The sequence below is a fragment of the Marmota marmota genome, unplaced genomic scaffold (genome assembly GCF_001458135.2).
Source record: "Marmota marmota marmota unplaced genomic scaffold, marMar, whole genome shotgun sequence".
Lineage (NCBI taxonomy): Eukaryota > Metazoa > Chordata > Mammalia > Rodentia > Sciuridae > Marmota > Marmota marmota.
The window spans coordinates 52,251,217-52,269,277 of record NW_025999968.1 but is presented as its reverse complement, the minus strand read 5'-3'; the positions used below and the strand labels follow the sequence as shown (position 1 = coordinate 52,269,277).

General features: G+C 34.0%; 1 protein-coding gene across 4 annotated transcripts in view; it reads left to right on the top strand.

Moving 5' to 3' along the window:
• Positions 1–1,697: 1,697 nt before the first annotated feature.
• Scaf4 (SR-related CTD associated factor 4) overlaps positions 1,698–18,061 on the top strand; it is a 46,257-nt gene continuing 29,893 nt past the window's right edge. For 2 of the 4 annotated variants that reach the window (XM_048803564.1, XM_015478691.2), the window contains exons 1-7: positions 1,699–2,320; positions 10,720–10,803; positions 11,651–11,695; positions 13,213–13,374; positions 14,993–15,128; positions 15,720–15,859; positions 16,463–16,639. In XM_048803564.1, coding sequence (XP_048659521.1) covers positions 2,288–2,320; positions 10,720–10,803; positions 11,651–11,695; positions 13,213–13,374; positions 14,993–15,128; positions 15,720–15,859; positions 16,463–16,639 — 777 coding nt within the window. In that variant the 5' untranslated portion in view covers positions 1,699–2,287. Of the gene's footprint in view, positions 2,321–10,719; positions 10,804–11,650; positions 11,696–13,212; positions 13,375–14,992; positions 15,129–15,719; positions 15,860–16,462; positions 16,640–18,061 lie in introns of all 4 variants that reach the window. The other 2 variants (XM_048803562.1, XM_048803563.1) reach the window with 2 other exon arrangements.

Sequence of the window (18,061 nt, the reverse complement as noted above, 5' to 3'; positions counted from 1 at the left end):
AAGCAACTCAGTGAGATCCTGTCTCTAAATAACAGGGCTGCAGATGTGGCTCAGTGGTTGAGCCTCCGAGTTTAATACCTGGTACAAAAAAAAAAATTTTTTTTGCCCACTAGGTCTCATCAGTTTTTGCTTTATGGCAATCCACATTCATGTCAGATAAATGAAGAATTATCTCTTTGTTTTAATTTGCACTTGTTTGACTATTGATTAGTAAATTTGAATTTTTCTTCTGTGTTCACTGTTTTAACTATTGGGATTTCCTTTGTTAATTGAGTTGTCCTTTACACATTTTTCAGTTTCTTTGTATCTTTTATTGTCTGTTCATGCTATTGGTTAACACAGGGAATTCTACTTTCATGTGGAATGGCATGGTAGTACTTGTTTAACAAATGATTGTCCTTCCGTCTTCCCCCTACTACAAACTACATTGCATTGTCCTTTTTCTGTCTTTTTTTGAGGTGGGGTTGGGGGGTAACAAGGAATTTAACCCAGAGGTGCTCTGCTACTGAGCTACATCCCCAGCCCTTTTTATTCTATATTTTGAGGTATGGTCTCACTAAATTGCTGAAGCTGGTCTCAAACTTGATGATCCTCCTGCCTCAGCCTCTTAAGATGCTGGCATTATAGGCATGTACCACTGTACCCAGCTGCATTGCCCAGTATTAAGAAAGGATTTACTCACTAACACACTTTTGGTAAATTATACACTAAGAGCGTAAAACGAAATGCTACGTTAAGAGGGGACTGAAAACTATCCCTTACCCAATACAATAAAATAAGTATTTTATGAAGTTACCTTTAAGTTGTAATTAGATGGGTAAAGCATCTTTTCAGAAAAGATAGACATCTTTTATTAAGAAATTTAGTGTGTCTTTTATAAAGTGTTTATATGTTACTAGAGTAATTATTAATAATTGGGTTAGTTTTAACTCTTGGTTTGGATTAAGCCAGTGTATCTGTATATAAAGTCAAATGAACAAAAAAGGAGGAAGGGGTATAGAAATAAGCATTGATACCTGTATCAAACAGGAGGGAGGTTTGAGTGTCCATCACTGTGAAGTATTTTAATTTCTTTTGGAAAGCATTCCTATTTTTAATTAAATTTTATACATTATTAATAACAGGAGCTTAAAGAAAAATATTTTACCATCTTGAAGGTCATAATTGCAAAGGAATGAATACTACAATATAATCAGTAAAATTCTTTCCAAAATAAATTTGAGGAAAACATTTCTAAAAGTTTCAGGGAAAAGATGGGGTTAGTATCCATTGAGAGAAATTCAGCACGAAAATTATTGATTGAGGTAATTAAGGTTAAGAAAAATTAACTTGAACTAAAGTGTAGCCTTCCGATTCTTTTCATTGCCTTGATAGCTTAATTTCACAAAGTAGGAAAAGGTGTATTCTAGAAATTGTAAACTCTATGCCAGTTCACCTTTATCCCTGCCAATTCTATTAGAGATTTGTTTTATGCATTCCTAGAAATTGCTAATCACTAATAGCCAGAACAGATTCACTAATAATTCATAACAAATTAAACTTCTTTCTTTTTAAAAGTGTGCTTTGTCTAGTGAAGACTGTATGCCAGTTTTTTTTCAGAAAGATTGGCTATGACTGCATCGTGAATAAATTAGAAAAACATAGGCAGGCTGTTGTTCAGTGGGTTTTAGCTGTCAGTAAATCTGATTATCAGTTAAGGTCATCCCACAACTTTTATTCTTTTGATATTTTAAGAACTATTGACTTAGAGTAAGGAATACTAAGTAAATTTATGAAATTTAGCTGATTAGGCTAGATTTAACATCAAATAGAAACTGATTTTCATGCTAACTAGATAGGTTGAAAGGACTGTCAAACACCAAAACAGACAGCATGAAAATCTAGTTTTGATAGAGATCATATTGAAAACAGTTTGAGGTATTCAGTTGATTACAGTTAACAATGAATGAAACACTACTTTAAAAAGGTAATGAACAGGGCTGGGTTGTGGCTCAGTGGTAGAGCGCTTGCCAAGCAAGAGTGAGGCACTGGGTTGGATCCCTGGAACCACATAAAAATAAACAAATAAAATAAAGTTATTTTTTAAAAAAGTAATGAACAGTTTCTCATAGATGTCCATGATCTTGTTTCCCAGAACCTCTGGATATATTACTTTACATGAGAACAAAGTGACTTCGAAGATGTGATTAAGTTAAGGATCTCAATATGGATTGATTGTACTGGATTATCTGAGAGGTCCCAGGGTCCTTACATAAAACAAGCAGGAACAGAGAAAGAAATAAAGGAAATGGAAGAAGATGCTATGCTGCTGGCTTTAAAGGTAGAGTAGAGGCCATAAGCTAAAGGAACGTAGGCACCCTTGTCGCGACCCCTTGCCCGCAAGGAAGACGCAACTCAGGAATCTTCTTTCAGCAGTTTATTCAGGCCCTTGATAGTTCTTCTTCTCTCCCCCGGATGCCCCTCCCAGCCTTAATAAAGCATCTCAAGCCCCAATGCAAAGCTGCCACGTGGAGCTTTCTCATAGGGTGATGAAAAGTCATGCGCCAACTCTCCCAAATTAGGAGTTGTTTGTCACAGACCACAGCGGAGCCAGCGCCATCTTGTAATGGCGACCATAGTCTGCAGAAACGGCAGAGGCGGCTCACCACACACCCTGACTGTGACTGAGTGGGAAACTGGAAAGAGCAAGAAACACATTTTCCCGTAGAGCCTCCAGAATAGCTCTGCCTGACCCCTGATTTTAGACTGGTGAGAGTCTGGTATCAAAGTAAAGGATAATAAATCTGTGATGTTTTAGGCCACTAAATGTGTGGTGATTTTTTTTTTTTTAACTGTAGTACTATGAAATTAATACAAAATCCAATTCACTATTTGATCCCATTAACAAAGGAATACATCTGAATCCTGTGCATTTGGAATATACTATTAAAAGGAATTAACTTGGACAGTCAAATCTAGAAACGCTATCATTTGGCATTACAGTTAAAGAAGAGAAAGAAACATAATAGTTATCTCCAAATATTTTATCACATGAGAAGGATCCCTATTATGTGCTACAGGAACACAACTAGAACAGGAAAGGGATAATACCAGAAGGGGGGATTTAAGGTCAGTACAAAGAATATTGCTGTTAACTATTGGACTGGTTAGGGAATTAAGTATGTTTTACTAGATGGAATCTGTCAGATGTAATTTAAAAACAGGTTTGAATTTGGTATAACTATAGATTAGATTCAAAGATTCCATAGAACTTTTACAAATCTTTGATACAATTGTATTTTCATCGTCAAGAAAGTTTTTCTAAGCATCATTTAAATAGTAGATGCAGTACAAAAAAAGATAATGGTAAGAAAACAAAAAGACCTTGGCCCTTGGGTATGGTTTAAGATTCCTAGGACAGTATATTGCTCAATTATTTATTGAGCACTTACATGTCAAGTATTGTGCCGTGTCAAGTACTGGGCCAAGAGATTTGTATACATTATCTGACAACTTTATGAGATGGGGTGAGTACTAGTCACTATTTTTTTCAAAATTTAAAAAATGCCTGAAGCTTAGAAAGGTTAAATTTTGTATGGTATGAATGTGTTCCCCCGAAGTTCAAGTATCAGAAACTTAATCCCCAGTGCATAAAGGTTCAGAGGTGGGATCTAATAAGAGGTGATTAGGTCTGCCTTCATGAATGGATTACTGTCATTCTTGAGAAAGTTGGCTAATAGAAAAGAAAGTTTGACCCCCCCTCTTTTTCTCTAGTTCTTGACCTTTCTTTCCTTCTGCCATTTGCCATGCATGGGATGACTTAGCACAAAGGCCTTCACCAAATATTGGTATTTTGACATTGTACTTACCAGCTCCAGAGATGTAAGAAACAGATTTCTATAAAACTTACGTAGTCTTCTGTACAGCAACACAGAACTAAGTAACACTTGTCAGTGTTTGTTATTGGTAAATAGAGTACCATGTTCCTTTGATTAATCCCTAAACACTTAGTTCTGCAAGTGTCACAGAGTAAATATCCTTGTTCCTTATCTTCATTCGGAACTATTGGAATAAGAGATTGGGATGAGTATTTCTTCATCATGTTTAAAGTATTTTGTATCTCAAGTTTCTATATGTCTTAAGCAGGACATTTGTCATGTTTAAATGTTCTTGTAGTCATTGAGCTAGCAACAAAACAAAGAACCAAACTCAGATTTGCTGCTAGCAAATACGCTTTTTTTGTAGTGTATTTACACCTTAAAAGGGGGTCTTGTACCTTTTGGGAGTGGCAGCTGCTGTTACTCTGTGTGGGCAAGACTTCATGATTCTTTGGCTGATTTGATCCCTCCCCCCCCCATTGACAGATGAATTACAAATTCAGGCTATAATGGTGAGGGGAGTGCTATATCTAATAATAATGTTTATCCAACACTTGTGATTCTAGTCGTCATTCCAAGTGGGAAACCTCATTTAGTTCTTACCTGAAATTGATACCTTGATGCCTATCAAGTAGATGTTAATATACTCTTTTTACACGTGACAGCTGGTTCAGAGAGATTACGTTATTTGCTCAGAATCATCTATATGGCTGGCCCATACTCAGAAGCAGGTCTTTGTGAAACCTCTTCACAATACCACAGTGTCTGGTATTTTTTCCCTAATAGATTGTATTGGAATACTATGGTTTTTAATACTTGGTGTATAAAGCCAAAACTTAATTGAAAAACATGACCTTTTTTTCTGACTTGATGATGCATTTATTTTAAAAAAAATAAAAACTTTGTCCATAAGAAATGTACTTTGGGCCTTATTTTCCTCATTTGTAAAACAAAAATTTTTTTCTGTGGGTCATCATTGGCTTGCTTTCTTCTACTTCTTTTTTTTTTTTTTTGGTGGGGATTGAACTCAGAGCCTTGGGCATGCAAGGCAAGCACTGTTCCAACTGAGGTATATCTCCAGCCCGGCTTTCCTATTTAACCACAATCCACCCAAGTAAGAATTTACATCTTAAATTCAGACTCAGGTTCTTGTGCATATGTAACCACAACTAAAACAAACAACAGAACAAAGAGCCAAACTCAGATTTGCTGCTAGCAAATATGCTCTTTTTGTAGTGTGTTTACACCTTAAAAGGGGGTCTTGTACCTTTTGGGAGTGGCAGCTGCTGCTGTTACTCTGTATGGGCAAGACTTTGATTCTTTGGCTGATTTGAAACTGAGAGATTTCACAAAACAATGTGGTTGACTGTTCACATACACAGGTTCTACTAATCTTGAATTGAAAATATTGCAGGGGGCGGGTGCAGTTGTTCTAGAAAGTATAAGATTGAATTTGGCATGCAGAAGCACTACTCTAAATTCACATGAATGAAGTGTTGAACAGGCATACCCTGCTGTGGACTCTCCTTATTTCAGATTCTCTGGTTCCAAGATTGTTCCCCTGTGTCTCATTTATGTGCTCTATAGTTTTATGCCTGAAATGGCTGCATCCAAACATGGAGACTTCTTTTTCTTCTCATTATTCCCTAAACAATACAGTATCATATATATTTATGTAACATTTACATTGTATTAGATATTATAAGCAACCTAAAGATTGAAAGTATCTAAGAAGTTGTATACAAATACTCTGCTATTTTGTGTAAGGAACTTGAGTATCCATATGCAGAGATCTGCACTTAACCCTTATGTGCAGTGCTATTTTATTTTTTACTTTATTCCACTGAAAAAAGGTATGTCCCTACCCATGAAGCTGTGTTCACATTGGATGTCAACCTGTAGTTTGAAAAGCACTGCTCTGAATTATCTCCAGGATTCTCTGTTTTTTCAAGAGAATTATGTGTTTTGCGTTGCACACTTAATTCTCTGCTAGATGCTACACTAAGTGCTTTAATATGTATTTTTTTATATTTAATTATTGGAGTTCTTTAAGTAACTTGAGACTCTTATTATTCCCTTTTTACCTACAAAGAAATAAATTCCTATAGTCGCTAAGTGGTAAAACTGAGATTTCCCAGGCAGTTGATTATTAGGCCTATGTTCTGACCATGATACTAACAAATTTATTATAAAAATTAAGTAGCTAATCAAAATCCTAACCCCAGCACTAAATTGGATTTTATACTTGGAAGATTCCTCAGCCAGTATTGGTGACTATAAGAATTTTTTTTATTGAAGATTACTGCATTGCAGATTTGTTCTAGATTAAGGTAAGGAAGGACTCCATAATAAATCGTTTACAAATAACAAGTTCATTTTGCTTTAGAATGAGAATAAACTGCATAAATAACACATTGTTACAAAAAATGTAACAATGACAGTATAATTGATTTGTAAAGAAAGAAAAGTGGGGGGTTGGTATAATGTGAAGGAGAGTGGAAGTAAAAACCAGGAAGAGAAAGAAGTGAGCCAACATTTATTGAGCACTGTTTTAGATGCTTTCGTATAGTAATCTACTGATAATTCATAAAGATGGCAAACAGCATTTATTTTAAGGACTCAGAACCAGTTGCCATAGAGGACCCTGTCTTCTCTAGAAATATTTGGATGAGTCTATATTCAGAATTAGAATTTCACTGTACAGAATGCTGGCTGTTTATGTGCTTTCTGATGCCCCAAGATAAAATTGAGATCCAAAATGTAAAAAACCATGGCTTAATAAGTCTTATAAAATTGAAATTTGATTACTTTTGTATTTAGCCCACTCTTCTGATCATCTGAACAACGTTGACAGTTTTCCTGATAAGTTAGCTCATTCATTATAGGGTTTTTAAATATCACATAAAGTTCACATTAAATATTGTAACTTACATTGCCTCTAACTTGTTGCCTGGGTAGACAACATCACTTTGACTCTATGCCATATGGTACCTTCTATTTAGATCTATATTCTATTTCTTTTTTGTTGTTTTTATTTTTTATTCAACATATCTATTTAGTCTTTATTATCTTCAGTGTCTGCACTATTCTTCTGTGCTAATGTATTTTAAATAACTCACTGCTAGGTATTTCCTGGAAATAACTTGATTTGGGGGAAACAACACATTATAGATTAAGTTCGGACACTTAATTAGCCTTATGACTTTGGGCATATTCTTCAACTTCAGCATGCCCATCTGTAAAATGGAATTAAAGCATCTACCTCACCATAATAGACTGTTTGTGTTTCTGTCCAAATGATCAATGCCAGTGTACATGATTACTAGGAAAGTATATGAATTTATTTCAAAGCACATCAGCTTAATTTCTCAGTGTCTATATCTATAAAATGAATACGTTGGTTTAGATAGCAGGGAACCTTTTTGCCTTATAAAGTGTAGAGATAATTTGGTGAATTTGTGCTTTGAAGAAGTCAGTAAAATATCCTTATTTTTTTGTTTTGTTTGTTTGGGATTGAACCCAGGGGCATTTAACCACTGAGCCACATCCCCATCCATCCATTTATTTATTTATTTATTTAGACAAGTTTTAATTTTAAAAAATTATATTGGCAAATATGCCTTCAAATAAAGAGTAACAGATATCACAAATGTACCTGGGTAGTGGTTTCTTGGGAAATTTCCTAGAAAAGGGGAAAAAGAATGATCCCAAGTGCCTGGTTAGAACATCTGGAAATTCCAGTGGTTTCCAAGGTTTTGCTTTCAACAAAAGTTGGGAAAGTCCAGTCAAGTTATTAGCTGACAAAAACTAATTAAAAGAAACGAATGACAGGCCAGAATGCTGTTATTTAAGTAAAATATGTGCAAAGAATTGGCAGACATCATAGAGCCACTTGGGGGTAGGGCTTCCTAGTGTACCTGTTGGTCCCCCTTGCCACCTGCTTTTCTTTCCTCCCCTCCCCTCCCCTCCCCTCCCTCATCCTCTTCCTCTTTATCCTCCTTGCTCCAACTCTTCTCCCTTGTTTCTCCCTTTCTCCTCCACTGTTCTTCCCTTCTCTTGCTGCCCCTCCTACCTTTTTATTTTTTATTTCAAGAAAGGGTCTCACTAAGTTGCTGAGGCTGGCTTTGAACTTGCAATTTTCCTGCCTCGGCCTCCTGAGCTGCTGATATTATAGGCATGTACCACTGTGCTTAGCTCTTTGAACGTTTTTGAAGGAATTCTTTTAAAGATAAATGCCTAGAAGTAAAATTGTTGGGTTATGAAACAAAGATTTATAAGCTTTTTTACATGTGTATTTTGAATGCAGTATGGTTTTCTCATTTCTGAGCCTGGCTTCTTGAGTTTTAAATAATAAATTTTTAAACCTCTATTTTTGAAACTTCTCTCTACTTGTAGTGTTTTTCTTCACAAAATATATCAAATACAAATTCACAGGTTTAATACTTTAGAAAAAGATTGATAAAAGGGAACATAAAGGGCATTTTAAAAGAAACTTAAATGTGATGGAAACCTTATAACGCCTAATTGATAAGTGACATAAGGTTGGTCACCAATAATGCTTTTTTCTCATCTTTATGTGCTTAACTCCAAACTTGCCCCTATTTAGCACTTAGGTGCTTGTTGAATAAATGAAGTGATAGCTAGAAATACATTTCTGCTTTCTCACCATAAACTACTTAACTGATTAGAATTTGGAATCACTTTCAAAACTGAGATCACTTTTCAGCCAATTAATTGAAAGGGGAAAAAACAAAGTTTGGTTTGCATCTGACAGTGCCAGCTGCCTTGAATTTTTTTTTTGTATATCCTAGCCATCTATGGTGTCCTGAGCTCTCTTAGCAAACAGGCTTCTTCTAACCTATCCTTATGACTTCAGTTCGGTAACTTTTCTTTTCTAGCCTGGCCTTGTCTTCGTGTTGGAGATCCATCCTCCTGTCTTTGCCAGGATTTTCAGTAGACATCCCAAATTAAATAAGATTCATTGTTCTCCCTGTATCAATGTGATATTTAAGCAGGATATTCAGATACCTGCCTGACAGCTCCCACCACCGAATTCCTTATCATAGTCTCTGTACAAATATAATCAGTAAGCAGCATTGTATAAGGTGAGAATATGAGTGTGCTTAGGAGTGTGAGCTTTAGAATCAACAAATTTTAGTTCAGATCCATTTCCTGTATGTTGTATAAAGCAGACTATGTAACCTTTTTGAGCATCTTCTCAAAACAGCTATACATGATACATGGTAGGTATGCAAATATTGGTTCTTCTTTTCCCATCCTCCTTTATTTTTGGACACACTTGGACTGTCTCATAGATGATGATACCTTAACAGTTCTCTTGTTTTTTGTCTGATGATTATATTGCTATATGAATGATAGAGACTGTATGTTAATTTTTAAATAAATATGGTAATTTAAATACCAATGAGTTTTTCCTCAGAAGCTGTATTAATTTGTATGCATATTTGATTTTTTTTTTTAAATACAGGCAGTTTCTTACTGCTAAAATGATAAAGAAGTGCTGAAATATTTAAATTTTTGTTTTAGTTCCTCATTGGTTTATATAGCTTCAGTGATGACTATTTTATTTCTCATTGTTTTTCACTTAGTGTTTATTCTCCAAGAGAAATTTTTAATAATGTTGGTAAATAAAATAATGAAATTTAAAATCACAGCCTAAATGATCTCTTTTCACAAAATTCCTATGTAAATAGGGATGTTAAGCATTTCTCCTGTTTAATATTTATAGAAAAATTTTACCCCTTTCTATTTAGAGTATCTGGTCTTATATCCAGCATTTCATATATCTGTTGTACCATTGTGTCTAGTTTTGGAAAACTGAAAATTATGAATTTTTAGGATATGCTACCAGGTAGGGCTATTTACCTTGGGGAAAAAAGACTTGACAAGGGAGATGGGCAGTACTGGGAATTGAATTGAGGGCTTCAAGCACACTAGGCAAGCACTCTACGACAGAATCTCTGTAGGCTTGCTTCTTTGCAGCAGCTAGTTAATATCCACTGGGTCCATAATTGCATATTGATATTAATTAAAAATGAATGGAAATGTGATTCAAAAGAAGATTGATAAAGCTTAGGAATCCCTGAAATGTACTTCAGAATAACTTCTTAATATCTCCAGTGAGTGTATGTCTACAAGTAAACAAAACACAAGAATTTAAGAAGCTAGATAGATATACGCTTCTTTTGTCAGGATTTTATCTTTATAACTTTCTTGGTTAGATTTAAATCTTCTTGGTTACATTTAAATCTTTGAGGGAAGAAGTATTAATGTGTGGTTAGATCTCATGGGAGCACTTGATTAAGGTGTTGACCTTTTAATAATGGGCTGTTGGTCTTATTGACTAAATGAAGAAATTTTGAATTCCTATATTACATCACAGATTAATGGAACTTTATAATGGCATTTAAAGTTTCTTGCCTGTTTTCTCCATATGAACCGTAGTATTATTTGAAGTTCTCTAAAATCTCAAAAGAGATTTGATTTTATATTGCATTAAATATTGACAGTCCCACTTATTGCCACATTTAGTCCAGGAACATGGTGTTTGTTTCTATTCAAATCATTTTTTTCATTCTTTGATAAAGTCCTATAATTTTTTCTATTACAAGTTTTGCAAATTTCTTAATGTTTTTACCTCAAAATCCATGAAGTTTTTTTCTATGATATTTTTCTGTTGTATTTTCTAAGTGTTATTTTTTAAGGTAAGAAACTTCATGATTTTTACTTACTAGCCAAATTGTTTAGTCCCAACAGTTTTGTATTCTCTTTGGATTGTAAATATTTTTGTAGAACAAGGGAATTGACCTCTGAATTTACTTTTTTTTTTTTTTTTTTAAAGCTCTTTTCACTTATGGATATGAAACCTCCCATCTCTAGAGCCAAGATGATTCTCATTACTAAAGCTGCTATAAAAGCTATTAAGGTAAGAATAAAATAAATATATTTAATATAAAAGTGTTTTTGAAATTTTGAAAATGTTATTCATCTTCATCAAAGGACACTAATATGCTTTTGCTGAAGGTTCATGATAATACTGTGTACCTTTGAATTGTATGTTATTTCAGGTTTTTTTTTCTTTATTTCATTTTAATCCTTGTTATAAACCAGCAGCTATTAGCTTCTTTCTTATAAGAAAGGAAAAAAAAATCAGGCTCCATGAATTTAAATGGCATACCCAAGATCACACTTAAATGACTCATTTTATAGAAACTGCATTGCTTAGTTCTAATTCCATTGTTGTTGTTGTTCCTTTTATAAGATTGCCTAATATCCTGCTTTATGAAAGTTTATTGATTAAAAATCCAATAGAAGGCTGTGCATGGTGATACTTGCCTGTAATCCCAGCGGTTTGGGAGGCTGAGACAGGAGGATCACAAGCTCAAAGCCAGCCTCACCAGTTAGTGAAACCCTGAGCAACTTAGCAAAACCCTGTCTCAAAATAAAAAGGGGTGAAGATGAGCTCAGTAGTTAATTACTTCTGGATTCAATCCCTGCCCCCTCCCCCGAAAAAATCCAATGGAAGGACCTTCTGTTTAGGGTTAATTTTGTAGTTTTTGTTTTAGCTAATTCCTTTCTAATTTGTTATTTATGATTTTTTCCCCATTTTTTGCTTTCGGATTATTTCTCATGTTTTCTTTGGTATTATCTTGATAATTTTTTAATTGTATACATTTCAAGGTTTTTTTTTCTATAAATATTAAGTATTTTTGAAAACTATAGGAAATGTAGAAAGTATTAAACTTGCCAATAATTTTTTTTATTCTTTTCAGCTTTATAAGCATGTAGTTCAAATAGTAGAAAAGTTCATCAAAAAGGTAACAATTTCATTATAACTCATTTTATTTATGATGCATATTTGTAATTTACATTGTAAATTGTGATTTGAATGTTTTCTTCTAAAGCCACTGTATTTGAAAGTAGCCTTTAGATGTTCTTTTTATTCACTAGAAGTTTAAAAAATGTTTATAGCAGCATCTCATTAAGCATTTAGTGTGAACTGGGCACTCAAGTTTTTTGTCGTGTCTCACAGCAAAATTTTCTGTCTTTGGGCCACGAGCCTTATATGCCTGATGGGCCTGCTTTACCCTTTGTCCATCTACTCTGTTGACATTATCTCACCTTCAAGTATTTCAGATGAAATTACTTTGATGTTTTCCCAGTTTTTCCTATTTTCATCATGATTAAGGCTTTTTTAATTTGTTCTGCATTTATATGTTGTCTTCTAACTTGTGAGGTTAAATTAGCACACGTGTCTCTGGAAGACCTAGAATAGTCTTGGACAACTTTATCCTATCCTCTTGACCTGGAGCTGTGCAATGTAGTACATACTAATAAATGTTTTTATCAGTGGGAACTTTTTATAGCAGCAGATAGCCACTGTGTCCTGATTACTGGAATGTTTGCATTTGAATATATTTACATTTTGTTTATGTACATGAACATTTATAAGAGAAAAGTGGAGACAGATGTTGGTTGTTAACCTACTTTTCCACTGAGTTTTTCCTAAACATCTGCAAAATACTTCTTTGCATAATTGTTATCATGATTTACTCAGCCAGTTCCCTATATCTGGATATTTAAATATTTCTGACTTTTTACTTTTTATAGAAAATGCTTTGATAACTAGCCTTGTGGGAAAAATATGTACATATCTCTTTTCCATAGTTTAAATTCCTAGATGAGTAATTGTTGAATGATAGGCTTTGCTTTTATTACTAATTGTCTTCCATAAGGATACCTTACGCCACTACTACTAGAAATGTGTATGGTGCCTATTTCTCTATTTTGGGGGGAGGGATGTGTTAATTTTGTATATCAAAAATTACCTTTAAACTTTTATTCCTCTAACTTTGTACTTAAGTAGAATTAAAATTGATTTATTCTTAAAGTTATTTTAGGGCTGGGGATATAGCCCAGTTGGTAGAATGCTTGCCTCAAATGCACAGGGCCCTGGGTTCAGTCCCCAGCATCATGGGGAGAAAAAAATTAAAGTTTTTTTTTTGATAATTTTAAAAGGTTGGTTTGGAATAGAGATGTTCTTAGGTGAATTTATATGAAAGTGGCTTAGGGTTTAATAAAGTAATATCAATTCTGAGAAATTGGAGGAGGGAGAGGAATCAGACACATCTAAAATCTTGGGTCTGAAGTATCTAAGAATGGTATTCTCTAGGGACTGGTGGGAAATTTGACAAGTTAGCTAATAAGATGGCTGAAACATTTGAGTAGTTTCTAAACAGTGGTTGGATGAATATGTAAGGTTGCATAATATGAAAGTAATGAGTGATTGTGAGTTTGATTTTCTTGTATTGACTTTACATTCTTACCCTTGCAGTGTAAACCAGAGTACAAGGTTCCAGGATTATATGTAATTGACTCAATTGTGCGACAGTCTCGTCATCAGTTTGGAACTGATAAAGATGTTTTTGGGCCAAGATTCTCTAAAAACATAACTGCCACATTCCAATATTTATATCTTTGTCCATCTGAAGATAAGGTATAGTTAATAATTCTTAAATTAAAAACTTGGGATTCTTGTTGGATTTGTTATTTTTATGTTTATTTAATTGTGTGTTAGATATTTAAAGCCTACTAGATAAAATTTCCATGTAGTGATCTTTGTAAGTTTGAAGCCAAACCCCAGTGTTTTCTGCAGTGGTCACTTCATATTTGTTTTCTTGTGAAATTCTTCAGGAATGCAGTATTGTTGAAATATGAAAGGAACCAAATTTACAGAACAAATGATTGCTGGAGAAAGAGGGGAAAAGGGAGTTGCTAATTAACAGGTCTAATTTTTTTAGCTAAGCTCAAGTAAATTCTAGAGATTTGTTGAATAGCATGGTACCTTAAAAATTTGTTAGGAGAATAGATCTTGTATTAAAAGTGTTCCTTACCCCAATAAAATAAACTTCAAAAAAATATGCTCTAGAAGCATAATCTTACTTTAAAAAAAAATACTGCTGGGAAGATAGGCTTTGTATAGTTGTGATGAAGAAATTCTGTAATAAAAGAAGTGTTTATCTCAGATTACTGCTTAGAAGGAAAGGGCCAATAGTTAATAGTCTTTCCCAGCATATAGAAGTGCTAGAGTAGCTGGTGTTTATTTATTAGCAATTAGATAATAGTATTTGGTTCCTTTTACATATATAGTTGGTTTTACAATTTATTGTTGAAAAACATTTACAGATTCAATAAGTGGATAATAAATTGGTGGAAGAAATTACACTGGTAAACATACTCAGTAATGAAGAATGGAGATATTTATAATAAATCACATATAAATTTGGGTGTGAAAATATTGTTTTTATTCTTTTTTTCTTTTGAGAGAGAAAGGAAAAAGACAACCGATTTACTACTTTGCTAGTAAAGTAGAAACACAGGGGACTCTTGTCCCAGAGGCTGTGATTCTGCCTCTTAAAAGAGGGGTGCTCTTGGGGAGTTGGGGGTTGTATTAAATAATAAAAACAGGAATGATTCCTTGAGTGGAAGATAAAAATTGTGCTTATGAATAAAACATCTGGATCTCCTTCAGTTTACTTGGTCACAGAAGAATTTACTTCTCATTTATAGACCATTTTCTAAAATATTTAATTATTTTAACTGTTATTCTAAAGAAATTTCTTTTTTATTTACTTCTCTTGTTTTCGGTCCATGGTGGAATTTCTTTGTAACTATAAATAAAACACATTTAAGGGTTGGGACTGTAGTTCAGTGGTAGAGCGCTTGCCTAACATGTAATGAGGCACTGGGTTCAATCCTAAGCATCACATAAAAATAAAAGCATTCTGTCTATTTACAACTACAAAAATAAAAAATAAAAAAAGAAAGATTAAACAGCAACAACAACCCAAAAAAAGGTGAAAACCTCAAATAATATTTTTTTTTATAATCCCTGTCTCGATATTCTGTCTTCCTAGATTATCCCCACCAAAGAAAAGGCCTGATTAATGTAGTTTAATTGAATTATAATTGATGGGGGGGGTTCCTGCTTATGAAACAGACTTAGCAATGGAAATGTTAGCCCTAGGTGGTCTTTCTCCTTTTTTGTAAAAAAGTAATATAACAAATTATTTATGCAAATATTTATCACATTCATGTTTTCTCATACATTACAGAGTAAAATAGTTCGTGTGCTGAACCTTTGGCAGAAAAATGGAGTGTTCAAAATTGAAATTATCCAGCCTCTTTTGGACATGGCAGCTGGAACCAGTAATGCTGCCCCTGTAGCAGAAAATGTTACCAACAATGAAGGTAGAGTCATATGTGTCTGTGTACTTAAATAATGTTATAACTGCCTATATTGGTAAAATTTTTCCATTAAGTGGAAACTTAAGTTTACATCTTAGAAGGTAGTTTTTTTCCTTTTTCCATAATTCTATTCCTAATGAAAATATCCTTTTGTTACTTGTTACAGTATAAACCTCAGTTTTATTTTCTCAAAGAACCATAAAGGAGTTTAAAAAGAGAAAATTGTAAGGTGACTGTACCGAGAATTGAACTCAGGCATTTGACCACTGAGCCAACATCCCTTACCTAACCCCCACCTTTTCCAATTTACATACAGGGTCTCACTGAGTTGCTTAGCGCCTCGCTTTTCCTGAGGCTGGCTTTGATCTCAGGATCCTCCTGCCTCAGCCTCTCAAGCTGCCTGTGCCACTGAACCCAGCAATTTTTTTTTTTTTTTTTGAGTCAGGATCTCATTAAATTGCTGTGGCTAGCCTCAAGCTTGGTGATCCCTGCCTCAGCCTCCTATGTTGCTGGAATTATAGGCATGCATTACTGCACCTGACTGTAAGTTAGCATTTTCTTAGGTTTTAATTTCCCCCTTCCCTTTTTTTTAAGGCTCACCTCCACCTCCAGTCAAAGTTTCTTCTGAACCCCCACAAACCACCCCAAACTCCATACCTGCAGTACCACAGTTGCCCAGCTCTGATGCTTTTGCTGCTGTGGCTCAACTGTTTCAGACAACTCAAGGCCAACAGGTAAGCTACCCATTCAACGACTGAATTGTTGCATGGTTAGGTCGTGTCATCGGTTCTTGTTTTTCCGTTCTTCATTCATAAGCACATTGAAGGGAGGAAATAAGTCTGCTTTTCGACTAGAGAGGCCCTCACTAGGGAGATAATTACATATGATAATAAGAAAAATACAAATTTGAAAAACAAGGTAATGACAATACATCTTTGAAAACAACTTTAGAACTCCTAAGTGGCCAGTGTTCTTGCTCACAATCCTAGTAGCATTTCTGATTGATTTAAAAATTGATTGGAGAGAATTTTTCCACATTTTAGAAAAACTCATTTTACCTTGTTCACAATTAAGTGTATTTCTCTTTTCTTTTACCTTCATTTTGTATCGTTGAGATTGTCAGTAAACATTTTTTTTTTTGAAATATAATTATTTTTTATTTATGTAAAGCAGACATGGACAAGTAAACATTTTTAACTTTAAGCAGTGCACACTGTAATATCTCCATTCATAAACTTAACCAATAGAAAAAGATGGATTTTTTTTTTTAAGTAAATTAACTTTTATACTCTGATTATACTTTGTTGTGTGGTTTATCAGTTTTCCCATTCTTTAAGCTTCAGCAGATCCTTCAGACTTTTCAACAACCTCCAAAACCACAGTCTCCCGCTCTTGACAATGCTGTGATGGCTCAGGTTCAGGCTATCACCGCTCAGTTAAAGACAGCTCCTACACAACCACCTGAACAAAAAGCTGCTTTCCCCCCACCTGAACAAAAAACTGCATTTGACAAGGTACGCTTCTCTCACAGCACCCACCTCATTGTCTGTATCACTCAGCTTGGATTGTGGGAGTTATCCTTCTGTAGCTTTGCTATGGGTTGTTCCTTTTATTGTTTGTGATTTGAGACATTTTCTGCCTACTCAGCATCAAAATGTTGATTATTTTTCCTGGTTATAAATATAAGATGTGCTCATTGCAAAAGTTTTCATGGAATGAAGGAAATTGAACCCAAGAAAATTCTTCATTAAACTGCATCCTCAGAAACTACTACTGTAAAGTTTTGCTATATATCTTTTCAGAAGGAATTTCCTGTGGATATATACTTTTCATTAACTGTTCATAATAACATACCTGCTTATTTTGATCTTACTCTCGTCTCACTTTATTGTTGATGTTACTGCTAGTGGGTTTAAATTTACAGTTTTAAATAAATGCTGTTTAGTATATAGGATTCCATTAACTGGACCGGTCAGTTGAGCCATTCTCCTACATATATAGACTTCAAATTACTGTGTTTGTTGTTTATAGACCCTAGTTACCATATCTATAATGTGAGGGTTTTGGTTGGTTCAGTGTCTTTCAGCTGCTGTATTGGACCTTATGGTTCCTTAAGTACATCTAAGAAGCTTTGACTTAAGGACATGGGTATGCTGAACATGGACATTTCAGAGATTCCTGGGAAGTTTAACCCACAGAGCTCCACTGTTGTCTGTTTTAATTGGGTGTATGGCTATGTGAAATTTCATTTTACTTTAAAAGTTTTTGTTGCAAAACACAAAAGTTTGAAAATCATGGAACTAAATGATATCTTTGGTTTCATAATCTCTAAAACTTCTGATTCTTTCCAACATTCTAATTATAAGATAATTATAAGCTTTATTGCCAGTGTTTCCAATTAAGAATCCATGTAGTGAATGCTGGTTTTCATTGTATCCTAGTAATTTATGAATGACTACTAATTAAAAGGTTGGATGCATTCTTTTTAAGAAAAAAGGAATATGTGCTTGTTAGAGAAAACAAATAATATTGAAATTATAAAACATAAAGGGAAGCAATTCCATACTAGTTTGAACATATTTGTTGTATTCTTTCATATCCAGTTTAAGGCACAATGTAAATTCTTACATTGGTAGTTTTATTAGTTTTTTATTCTGTGTTTTGATTCAGAAAATTCCATACCTGCACTTTAAAAGAATTTATTCTTCTAGTAGCTTTTATTTTTTTTGTCTCTATTTCCTCTTCAAATCTAGTTGAATCTTACATATGATAATTTTTTTGAATTGCCAGTTCTCCCTCAGTACTTTTTTAATGCACTAAAATTTCCGTCTTTCTTTGTCTAGTTTAACAGTGTTCTATCCCACTAATATATTTATTTCTGCTTCATAATCAGTTGTAACATTTTTTTAGAGAGATTTTTTTTTTTTTTTTTTTTT